This window comes from Neltuma alba, unplaced genomic scaffold, assembly GCF_004799145.2.
Source record: "Neltuma alba isolate B1F8T4 unplaced genomic scaffold, ASM479914v2 tig00011197_pilon, whole genome shotgun sequence".
Taxonomy (NCBI): Eukaryota; Viridiplantae; Streptophyta; class Magnoliopsida; order Fabales; family Fabaceae; genus Neltuma; species Neltuma alba.
The window spans coordinates 30,292-42,676 of NW_021635921.1; the positions used below are offsets into that span (position 1 = coordinate 30,292).

Genomic DNA, 12,385 nt, shown 5'->3' on the forward strand with positions numbered 1-12,385 from the left:
TAAAAATCTTTTGCTTATAAATTGGATCAACCTTTTTGAAAAAAGAACGTAAAACAAAGAGCCATTTCCAGCTCGTGAAAGAAGCAAAGGAAAAGATAATCGCCTTTTCCCCCACCAATTCCTTTTCCTTTCATTTATTTATTTATTTATTTTTAAAACAACCATCTGCTTTGATAATTACTTCAATCAATCAACGAGAAAGAAAAGTAAATCTTTCACTTACTCATATATAATCCATCCATTTAAAGGGAGACATTACGATTATCCTCTTTTGTCTTCTTGATCTTTTTCAATATGTTATAGATACACAGTCACTTTTAAAATTGCAGAAGATTGATTGTCTCTGAGGATCTATCAGAAGAAAGAAATTAAAGGGGAAATGGGAAGATGGAGTTAAGAGCCAGCGAGGTAGCCACCCGTAAGCTCAATAATGGAAGGGCCCAGAATTTGGGAGGTGGACTCTCTTTGTCTGAGACAATCTTCTTTGGCTTTTAAGCGACAAAGCTTCATCACTCAAAGCTGGCCCTTTCCCAGCACTCCAATCAGCTTCCACATTGAAGAATCTTCAAAAGTCCCTTTTGCTTTCTCATGGCCCATCTTCGTCTTCTTCACACACTTCTTTCTTCAGACAGGGTAGTGTTGCAGGCAAGCATCAAGGGGGAAAAAGACATGAGAAATTAGCACCACCTTTTCTCATTTGACTTTGTAACATGACAAGGCTCAAGGTTCAATCATATTATACACTGTGAGCTGCTATTTCTTTTTCGGATCTTTCACACACGATACATCTAGACTTGTGACTACACTTAAACAAGGATGTAACATTCATATCTTCTACTATCTCCAATACTTAATATAAGACTTAGGTATCTAATTTAAGGATATTAAAAAAATTAGTTGAGTAGATTATTTATAACAAATGGGTGTATGTATGCTTTTTTAAATTATCTCGTTTAATGATGTGCATTAGAATTATCTTTTGATAAAACCTTCTTACTATCTTCAGTTCTTAATATAAGAATTCGTTTGACTTTTATTTTGACCCTAAATATAAGATTCAAATCCACGTTGTCTCTTATATTTCCCCCCCCCAAAGTAGTCATTGTAAATCTAATGCATTTGATTAGTAAGGATATTTTAGAAAAAGTAACACCTATTATAACAAATAACTAACTTAACTAATTTTTTAATCTACTCAAAGTAATCAACTAACTTTTATATTAAGAAACGGAGGTAATACAATGTATAATCAATAACATGGAAAGGAAATTATAAATTTGAGAGATAAAGTGAATTGAAATACAAACTGGCTGGTTAAAGTGGAGGAAAGCTACCAGAGTTATTTGCGATAAGAAAGTACCTGAAAAACTTAAAGGAAAATTTTATCGGACTGCTATATGACCGGCTATGTTGTATGGTAGTGAATGTTGGGCAATAAAGGGAAAACAAGAGCACAAAGTTGTGGTAACAGAAATGAGAATGTTGAGATGGATGTATGGTCATACAAGAAAAGATAGGATTTGAAATGAAAATATCAGAGCAAGAGTCAGTGTGGCACCTATCCAAGAAAAAATGGTTGAAAATCGCTTAAGATGGTTTAGATATGTGCAGAGAAGGCCATTAGAGGCCCTGGTGAAGAGGGTGGATCAGACAAGATGGAGTCCCATAAAAAGAAACAGAGAAAGACCAAGAAGAACGCTTAATGAGGTCATTAAACGAGACCTCCTAATCAACAATATATCTAAGGACTGGGTTGTTGACCTAGCACGATGACATCGTGTGATTTATGTAGCCGACCCCACCTAGTGGGATAAGGCTTGTTGTTGTTGTTGTAAAGTGAATTGAAATATTATGTTTAGAACTAAATTTAATTCATAATTAGTTCTTATATTAAGCATAGTATTTTTTATTCAATCAATTATTTATGTTCCAAAAAAGGTTGTTACGATCCATAAATTTCACATATGAACCTCTATTTCAATTCATTTCATAACTAAAGGAATAGTGACGGCAGACGCCGCAAGAATCTTAAACTCTCCAATTTTAAAGAATTAGCTTTTAAATTAGCTATGATCCCGTCGAAGATCCCGTCGAAGAGATAAACTCGATTTCTCTTGAATAAAATCTAGAATTCAACTTTTTTTTTTTGGTCAGACAATTAAAAAATAACTTTGAATAAGTTATTTTCAATTAAGTTCAGCAATACTTAAATTTGATTTGATAACACTTTTTTTTTTTTAAATTTGAGCTGAAGATAATACTAGACATTAAATGATTTTATTTTTAAAAAATGCTTCGGAAATATAATTGCAAGAGTTCATAACAAGGTTACGACGTTTTTTGTTCCCTCAGATAAAAGTTTACTACAGTTGTATGTCAAGCCGCAAAGTAAGGCTCCATTAATTGGGGAACGAGGACTGAAGGTTTCCTTGTTCGTACAAAGCTCAAGGCCTCAACCTCGTAAACTTTAAGGAGATTCGTTGCCTTATCATATATGGAAGGCCGCATATATGACAATGTCGTCATATAATCTTGCGAGCATTGCCTCAAGACCCAGCTCACGAGACTGTCGAGCTTTGGCTTAATATTAATCTCATACTTCCAATACAGGACTCAGGTGCTGTTCTTTGCAATTTGGTTGAAATGGGACAAAATCAGGCATTTGTTGTGCCCACTAAACTTCAGACTAGTATTAGCAAAGCTAAAATGCATTAGCATTTGCAACTGACAAAAATCTCCACCATGCATATTGGATTATTAAGTGAATCTACAAAAACTCGATACACCATATATCCCTAAAATATTGCACAACAAACCGCAAGCATAATTCCACATTTAAGTCTCAAGGAGTGAATATTCAGCCCCAGATTCCATAATACTAAGCTGTAATCCTTGACCGTCCTTTTGCTATTCTTCTGGCAATGACTCTTCTGCCCCCCTTGGTTGCCTTCCTGCTCATTTGAAAGAAATATCATGTCATCTAAATAATCATAGTTTTCCCCCTTAAAGTAGCCAACATGAATATTGACATCCATGGTGCATAAAAATTTACAGCCTTGTCCTCCTCTACAACTAAACTAAGTGCATGATCAATGAGTAGGTGATCACCATTTTATCAAGGTGAGGAGGCAGCCCCATCCTCGGGCCATATGGCCCCTACTCAGTTTGCCAGGTATAGTCTGTAGTTTCATGCTCCATTTTCAGTCATAAAAAAGAGTTCAAAAATTATTTTACGCCTGCGCTATCAACTTATCAGTGTTACAGAGAGAGAAACCTAATGTAAAGCCGTAGGCACTAAAGTAAGTGGTACTCAATGTTACAATCCAAGCTCCAAACTATATCCCATACAGGCAGAGTTCAATAATTTTGTTCATGCAAAATTTTGCACACGCTAGATAAACTTCCATGTTACTCATACATGTCAAAGTGTGTAGTGCTGACATTATCAACAAGACTTCCACGGTTCTCTCATTTACACTCAGGTAGAAGAAGGGAGCATAAGAGTTCATCAGCCTTCTGTCCTCCTGTCATAGGATAAGTGGAGACATATATGTTTACAGATGAGATATTTACCGAGCAAAAAACCCATGATTCCTCTTTCGCCGGATAAGGCTAGGTTGGAATGTCCTTTTGGGGAATAAAAGCATTGGGTTCTCTGATGAAGCAGCATCCCCTGCTGAACAATGAAAACAATTTAATCAAGAAAGGAAAAGAAAACAGATTGATAGAGAAAAGCTGGACTGCATATCATATATAACAGTACATCATCTCATTCCATGTTGGCAGGTATATAGCGTCATAAATATCAATGGCAGCTAGCAGACAACATTTGGAAAAGGAAATACATGCAGTGCTCGGTCAATCACAACTGAATGGGAAAACAACTTGCACCAACCAGGGCTTAAAAGAGCATTTCTAGAATCAAGAAATTATTCCAAAAATCTGCATCATCAATTAATCAAATTCATGATAAATTAATCTGATACTTCTCTAAGTCAGCTGAGATCATATACATCCAGTTCAAATGACCCACCTTGTTCCCACGTTATTGCTTCTCATGCAAAAACTATGCAGGATATTTAACACATAAAAGTAGCGCAAGATATTAACAGGAAAGAAATGATTTCTCCCCATTTTTCTCCCTCAAGGAAAACGAAGGAAACTGATGGACTAGCTAGTGACGATTTGGAACGACTCTTTAAATCCATTAAAGTAACTAAAGCAAGGAAAGAATACCTTTTAAGTTAAGCAAAGCAATATATTTGTAATTAAGTCTATGTATATGGTACCAGCTATTGATCTGCAATCATCAAATTACATATTATTTCCTTATGCCTCTTCATTCAACTAGAACAATTAAAGCTTCCAGGCACATCAGTTTTAACTCTTGAGATAATTCTATTAAGAGGAATAGTATGAGCAGAAGTCTAAACAACTCTGACTCAAATAAGAAAGTCTCTTCGGATGATGCATTCTCATTTAGCACTTCAGAACTCTATTACGAATTCATTTTATAAAATTCACCCAAAAAAAGCACGTCATTATTCCCCTTTGTATATGAATCATGCAAAAACAAACTATGCTGGAAGCCAAAATTTTAGGAACAGGTTATGATTAGTGATATCCATAAGGAGATCCATTAAGTTTTTTTTTTTCTGTTTTTCTTTTTTTTTTTTGGGGGGGGAGGGGGGTTGGTGTGGTTGGGGGATCTTTCCTTGTCTCTGCTGCCTTGTACATGCAAACAACATAAACGAGATAACAAAGCAAGGAACAGAAGTGTACCGCTTCTTCAGTTGTTTTTGTCCAAGTGCAAAGAATTTAAATTATTTAATAGCTAACAGAAGAAAAATGCACGTCATTATTATAAACTCTGCATTCATACCAACGATTCAATAGGAAAAATTGGCACAGATCAATGAACTAAAAGCTCAAAATGAATTTTGTTAAATAAAATGCTCCTCCTAAGCGCCCTTGGCATTGTAATCAATGAGTAGTTAATCCATACAACTTAACGAATGAAAATTTAAAATTGAAAAGGTCAGTTGGATTTTCAAGGGAACTGTGATGATTGCTAATCTAAGCAAAGAAGTTAGAGGTGTCAACAAATCCTGTACTCCACTTGAGAACTACACATTTGATGCTGGACCTCAACTTTGTCAGAGAGAAGATATCAACAAGCTGGCAGAAGTGAGACATGTTGCTCAGAAATAAACTAAAAGCGGAAAGCTACAACGCTTTCTGTTCAAGAGGAGAGAATGGCAGTACATATCTCAATCAACTGAGTTCGGTTTGAGGGAGAATGTTACAGGAAGATGTCACATAGAAGTTAGAGAAGTTAACATTGTCAAGACAGTCATTCAAAGCTATGTGTGCAGCTGTGCTATCTTAGAATCCATTCATTAGTAATACAGACTTCACTGAGTTTTTCTCCATCCTATCTTTCTCTCTGATTTTCACAGAAACGAATTTCGCTGCCCTTTGCTTTCTTTCTGTCTCACATTACCCACCTTCATTTCACATTTATTTGTAGCAAAACTAACCTGTAGTTATAACAGCACAATCAAGGAAAAAGTTTCACGCCCTTGAATATTGAAGACTACAAATATACCCCTCGCCAAACCATAAAGAAGTTGAACCAGAAAAACAAATTCATCAGAAAATTGTTTCATGACAACCACCAAATTGTTGGATAGAACAAAGGCATTAGCGGAACAAATTGGCAAGACCATAACAAAAGCACTCCATACACCACTTCATCTACATTTTCACAGTAAAAACGCATAAAATTGAATTGAATGAAAAAATAAAAGAGAAAAGGCACGACCTTTTGCATGTTATTCAACGTTCACTATTCCCAACGAGTAAATATAACTAATAGCGTCAAAGAAAGAAAGCATACCATCAGGTAAGAAGAATCGGAGAGAGGGAAGGCCACAAGGGTACAGAAACCTTTCAGGGGCGAACTTTTTCAGCGAATCGGCCTCATTTTGTGGAAGGTGTACAGAAGTAGGGAGCTTGGAGACGGAAGGGAATAGCTTGGGAGCAATTTCAAGGGCAGGTGAAACAGTTTGGGGATTCGAATGCAAACTTCGGTGAAGCAATGAGTTTGAAAGCCGCTTCAACAAAGTAGTTCCATTTTGACAAAGGGCTTTCGATGCCATCTTTCCGACTGAAATTCCTGGGTTTTCCCCTGAACCCTAGGGAACCAGAGCACAATGTAGAGGAAGAGCTTCGCGCCGGGTCCCACTTTTTTTTCGTAGCACTTTTTTTTCCCCCTAAATTAAATGTTATCTTTGATTATTATAACCAAAAAACAAATGTTAACCTCGACTGTTTGATTCTAAGCTACTTATCATCATTTTTTTTTTCAAATTTAGTTCCTTTAGAACATACCTAAAAGAAAAAAATTGAGGTAAAGTTGTTTATATTTGTTATGTTAAGTTCTCCAATCATATATAGTTATTATTTCCTTTTTATTTCATATAGATTTATAATTAAATGCTATTAAATACTTCTCTGGTCATTAATGTAAAACATATTTAACTACTTTGATTAAATTAAGAAAGCTGAATAAGTTAGTTAATTATAAAAAATATGATATATTTTTTAAAATATAATAATCATCTTTCTTAATATCTTCCCTCTATTTTTTTACTTAATCATGATTGAGAAAATATTAATAGGAGTAATAATATTTCAAAAATAGAATACATGTTTATATATGATTCAAAACTTAACACAATGAATATAAGTAATTTGATATAAGTATTATCATACTTAAATCAAAGGCACATAAAACGACATGTCCAAAATTACTGATTTTTATGCAACAAATACTGAAAACCTTTTTGACAAATTGATAGTCTAAATGCAACACCACTAGCTTTCCTATCATTTATTTTTACCAAAATTACCTTATATTTATCTTCATTATTTATTTTCAAATACACGAATGATTTTTTATCCTACGTGCTGCACGGCCTTCTTGTTTGATGTTTGGTCCAATGGGGTTGAGTTCTCTAAATTAGACTCTGATCAGATTTTACTCCTCATAGGCACATTACACACAAGTTTACATTTCCTATGCGTCAAAAATACATATTTCAATAAAACGTATTTAACATTTTAATCTTATTTTCTAAGTTCGTCTAGCCTTCTGATCTTTTAATAATACATCTAGCACCTTGATCATATTTTTTTGGTATATCCAGCACCTCAATAATATTTTTTCAGTAACATTTAACATCTGAATTTTTAGGATGCTTAATACACTGAAAATAATATCATAATACTAAATACACCAGAAAAATAAAATCAAGATTCTGAATATAACGTAAAAAACAAAAATTAGAATACTAGATACACCTAAAAATAACATTAGATCAGAAGACTAAATACTCCGAAAAAAAATAACATTAGATCAACCCGAGCTTAACTATATTCAAACAGATAATTATATTGAAAATTACAACGGCACCAATGTTGCCAGTAACAACCTTTTTTTTTTTTTTGGGTGGTAACAAGCTAGTTATAACTTACAAGAAGACGAAATGGCATTTTCAAAATATGCCTTACAGATTACAAGAAGCAATGGCTTCTTGTAAGAAACAACAGAGACCAAGGAAACAGAAACAATGAAGATGGGAAAAAAATTATACACGAAAAATAGTTGTGCAGCTCGAAAATCAACTACTGAATTGGTGTGACTATTCCTTCCTCCTTCCATCTTTGACTAAAAAAAAATGATGAAAACAAGAATAAAGAAAGAATTATCATAACTCAAATGTACAGGACTTCTCAGCTTTTCATTGTTCACTTGGAACCACAGTAGAAATCCAATCAGAAGCTGCCGTTCGGATATCAGATTCAGTATGAGGAGAAAGTGAAAGTGGGGTTACTGCAACCTGTTCCACCAAGTCGGATGCGATAATCAGAGTAAATATATTAATATCAAAGAGAAAATATAGTTCTTTTTCGGTTGGTCATCATACTTTTAAGACAAGACATCCATATGTCCATTGTCTCTAAAACATAAGTTGCACCGTTCATAACTTGTACATATCATTGACTTGCTATAAGATTTTATGTTCCATATATGTTGATAAATGATTCTGTTAAAGAAGCATTACATAATTGAGTTTTTCCCAAAAAAGTTCGCCAACATGTTTTGTTCTTTTATCGGAAAATCTGTCGGCAAATGTCTAATGAACTTTAGATATGCAGTCCAATACAACATCAAAACGTTAGTTAAGAATATAATCTGAAATAATTTTCATTTTAGAATTTAGATCAACAATTCCATATAGTCCAATGCTAACACTTACAAATCCGCTTTCAAGAGCTCTATAATCCAGATCATCTTCTAGATCTTCCTGCTGCTTTTCTGAAAACTGCAGATACAAGTAGTGTAAGAGCAAGCTCACTTCTACAAACAACTTAATTAATTTGCCATTAAAAAATGTATTAAAGTGAAAAACTACCTGAATCGCATGTAAAGTGAAGATTAAAATTTAAAAGACCATACTTCAAATGAATCTTTCAAAGATTTCAGTTATCAAAGAAAACAATTATATATCCATGGAATAACCTCCTCTTACTAATTGATACTTTTCATATTCAGCACAGAAACACAGATCAATGTCACAATAAAAGGATTAATAAGGGATTTTGGTTTTTTCTTCCTTCCTATTTACCTCTAATCTGAAATATTTCTTCACTCTGCTGAAATCAGGCTTTCCCACAGCTCCAACTGATTCAACCACCTCCAAATTCTTTTTCTGCGTTGTCAATCTACGAGCTGCACCCTGAAGTAACCAAGATAAGAGAGATTCTGATATTAGCATCAACAGATGCACTGCGATCCCCCAACATAATTACAACATACACAATAATAAGTAGGATACTCACAGCAGCAGAGGCGTCTCGGCCAAGCTGCGCAAGCTGAAGGCCAAGGCCTTGCTGATTAGCCATGAGATGACCAGGAGGGTGGCGACTACTTGAAACAGCTTGCCAGTTTAGAGTGGATCTCCACATACTTTGCTTAGTCAATTTGAAACCCTGCCAATCAAGCAATTAACACAAATCCATGCAAGACCATGAAATTTAGAGTGAATTGAATCTAAGAACAAAAGATAGATAGCTAAAGTAGAATAAGCGGAACATGGGTTTACAATATTACTCCATTAAAAATATGGAAAACAAGAAAGAGAAACCATGACCTTTTGAATTAAAAACAGGATGAATTAAGATATTATGTTCAAGCTGTATAGCTCAAGATGAGATTTAGCAAGGAATTTGCCAGATCAATGCATCAAGATTGAACATAAGCATACAGTGTCAATAATAGCCCTTGAAACAGTTACGTAGAGAATTTCTCAAAAGAGGATCAAATTTGATAAATCTGAAGTCAAAATGAACAGCTAAGGCAGAGCTACTAGTGGCATGATTAAAACTGAAGGGAAGTGTATCATCACCACATAGCATCAGCATATCGATGCCTACCAATTTACTACTCCAAAAGAAGCAAATTTCCTAGAATTTTATCCATGAGTGCTAAGGGTTTTGTACAAACATATGGCCTAAAACCAAGAGTAAGAAATTTTCACAATAAAATTAGCAGACCTTGTTACCCAGAGGAGATGTCGGAATTTCTATATTCAAAAAGCAGCTTTTAGGGAAAGTTCCCTTTTCAATATCCCTTATAGCTGCATTTATTACTGGTAAACAGACTGCCACTGCGTCCTTGAAATCTGTTTCTTGACTTTCACCCTTCTTCCTGCAACAGGATATGATACCTTGTGTAATCTCTGATATGAAATTGCAGTCCAGACAACATATATCCTAGGAATAAAAAAAAAAAAATCTTAAACACACCAATTCAATGATATTGACAGTGATGGTACACCACAAAGTAATGCCTCTCTAGCTCCGGCAACAACACCTGAGTAGAACCTGGATTATTTAAAGCATAACATAAACTTAGGTCACCACCTTAGAGCTAAAGTCCATAAGGATACACACACACTCACATATTATCTGTCAAGTATCCAACAAGATAAACTTACATGTGATGACCACAGCTTGAACCCCTATTAATTCCACTAACAACCTGAAATTTATATTAAATCAACAACCTTGTTTATGACAATAAGTGTGTGCATTATATCATCATACGTAGAAATAGAGGCTAACCAGCATAGGCTTTGACCATGAAAATAACGCCCCTGATAAAGCTAATGAAACACAATCCACAGGAGTTCCTGATTATGAAATATAAAAGAATATAAACAATCTGCAACTAGAATGATAAACCTGCACACAAAGATTATAGCCATTTGAAAAGAAAAAATAATATAAAAACAACCATCTTTCAATTAAAAAATAAAAAATGAAAACACCTATATGTATTGATGTCAAATTATTGGTATCGCCATTACAAATATATAAGTTATAATTCTTCCATCCAAAGATTCAGGCCAGTGAATCCAATTCATTTAAGCTTCGATTTCACATCATATTGTAATAATGATATGCGCGAAGGCTAGTCAGCACAGAGAGATAATATGCTGCAAACGATCAAATAAGTCATATTCGTTAACAAATTCAAACCTTGACAGAATAGAATCCAATCACAAAAACCCTGTATGTATTTTGAATAACGAATACCATGGTAGAAGAGCACTAAAAGAACTAAAAATAAATAAATACAAGTCATACCTGAAATCTCAAACGCAATGGCACCATCAATTTGAGCAGAACTCGCTTCCACCGTTTCTCTGAGCGTTACAGAGTGCCCCGCAGCTGATTTGTCCCTAAAACCACCATTTAGACGTTATCAATTTACAAAGATAACCCGGATTCGGTGACAAACAAGAGATGGGTGTGGAAGATTTCCAGAATTGAATGGATGACGAGATATTCAAAATACATTTAAAACACAATAACAAAAAGGAATATAAGAGAGAACCCATAATCCAAAGAATGGAGATGTGTGTGAAGAGAAACAGAATGTCAATCGAGCAAATAATCTTATAAATTCCAAGCAGGCAAATAAGAAAATCAAAGCAGATAAATGACGCATTAGATTGACAAATAAATCAAGATTAGAGTGAGGGAACGAAACCCACGATTGAGGAACGCAGATATGAACATTGTAGAGGCCTTCGCGAACAAGAGCTTCAATCAGGTAAGTAAGGCCGGGGGACTCAATTCCTTCGCTATTGGTGACCAGGACAATAGGCTTCGAACTATCATTGAGCTCCTCGGAATCAGCCCCGGAAGTAGAAGACGGTTCGGCAGTTTCAGCACCGTTCTCCGATTGGTCGCCTTGTTCGGCTACTTTCCTGCTGAGCAGGGCCTGTTGAAGATTGGAGACGAGACCTGGGGGCATCATTTTGTTTTTGACAGAAGTAGACGTCATGAAGAATGAGAGATTCTTCGAAACAGGAGACGAATGATGAGAGAAAGAGAGGGAATTTTAGGAATAAGGAAGATTCAAAACCCTAGGGAGAGAAGAAAGAGCAGAAAAAGGAGGGCAATAAAGCGCTGAAAATGAATGAAAAGGGTAGGGACTGCTTAAAGAAATGGATAGATAGACCGGTTCTAACGGCGTTATGTGGAAAGAGAAAAGAAAAGACATCGAAGACAAAGAAAGCTTCAAAGCGCCAAACAGAGAGAGGGAGATTACTTGTGAAAATGGGATCTTTACTCTTTTCGGGAACAAGAGGAAGGAAGAACAGTAATCGGTAATTCAACGAACGAAACGCGTCAAAGAAATGGTTTCTTCTTTCGTTTTTAGTGGTTGCAGTTACAGTTCACTCTTCCACTTGTCAAAATATGATTTGTCAAAAAAAGTAAAATATAAAAAGTGGGGAAAACCTTTGTCTGATTGAAAAATATAATTACCAAAAAAATTCTTTTAATGATGATTTTCTGCAAAAAAAAAAAAAACAAGTTTATACTACTTCTTTATTATTCGAAAATTTTAGTTGTTATATTTTTTGTTTTAGTTTGATAATATTTTTCTTAAAAAGTACTACCGCCGGTCCTATTTATAAAACCTCGTTTATAGTCTGTAAATGAAATCTTATAATTAGGATCCGAGGTAGTATTACATTTTTTATAATAAATATTTAATATTCAATTAACAATTAGTATCTGTCATATTTTTCTTTTTTTTTTGTACGAAAGAATTTAAAAAAATGTCTTTATCTTTGAGATTAGCATATTCTTCTTACTCCTGCTCGTTAATCAATCATGCTATTTTATTCACAAACATGCAGAAAAAAATTAAAAATTAAAAAAAATACATGCTCACGTATTTAATACTCAACCATACCCCCATACATTGCACTAGGCTTTTGAGTTATTCCTCTGGTCTTAAACA

General features: G+C 34.6%; 2 protein-coding genes across 3 annotated transcripts; both read right to left on the reverse strand.

Moving 5' to 3' along the window:
* Nucleotides 1-2,668: 2,668 nt before the first annotated feature.
* Nucleotides 2,669-6,256, reverse strand: LOC114762158 (uncharacterized). 2 transcript variants are annotated; one of them, XM_028951617.1, is made up of 3 exons: nucleotides 5,900-6,256; nucleotides 3,574-3,673; nucleotides 2,669-2,951 (listed from the first exon to the last, which is right to left on the reverse strand). In XM_028951617.1, the coding sequence occupies exons 1-3, from the start codon at nucleotides 6,159-6,161 to the stop codon at nucleotides 2,879-2,881; spliced, it is 435 nt and encodes a 144-aa protein (XP_028807450.1). In that variant the 5' UTR covers nucleotides 6,162-6,256; the 3' UTR covers nucleotides 2,669-2,878. The 2 variants fall into 2 exon arrangements, with proteins under 2 accessions (XP_028807450.1, XP_028807449.1); XM_028951616.1 differs by having other exon boundaries at nucleotides 3,574-3,676.
* Nucleotides 6,257-7,431: 1,175 nt separating this feature from the next.
* On the reverse strand, nucleotides 7,432-11,627 carry LOC114762156 (5'-nucleotidase SurE). The gene is made up of 10 exons (XM_028951615.1): nucleotides 11,127-11,627; nucleotides 10,717-10,811; nucleotides 10,192-10,259; nucleotides 10,065-10,108; nucleotides 9,874-9,951; nucleotides 9,622-9,775; nucleotides 8,908-9,057; nucleotides 8,694-8,804; nucleotides 8,325-8,390; nucleotides 7,432-7,904 (listed from the first exon to the last, which is right to left on the reverse strand). The coding sequence occupies exons 1-10, from the start codon at nucleotides 11,417-11,419 to the stop codon at nucleotides 7,806-7,808; spliced, it is 1,158 nt and encodes a 385-aa protein (XP_028807448.1). The 5' UTR covers nucleotides 11,420-11,627; the 3' UTR covers nucleotides 7,432-7,805.
* Between the last annotated feature and the right edge of the window lie 758 nt (nucleotides 11,628-12,385).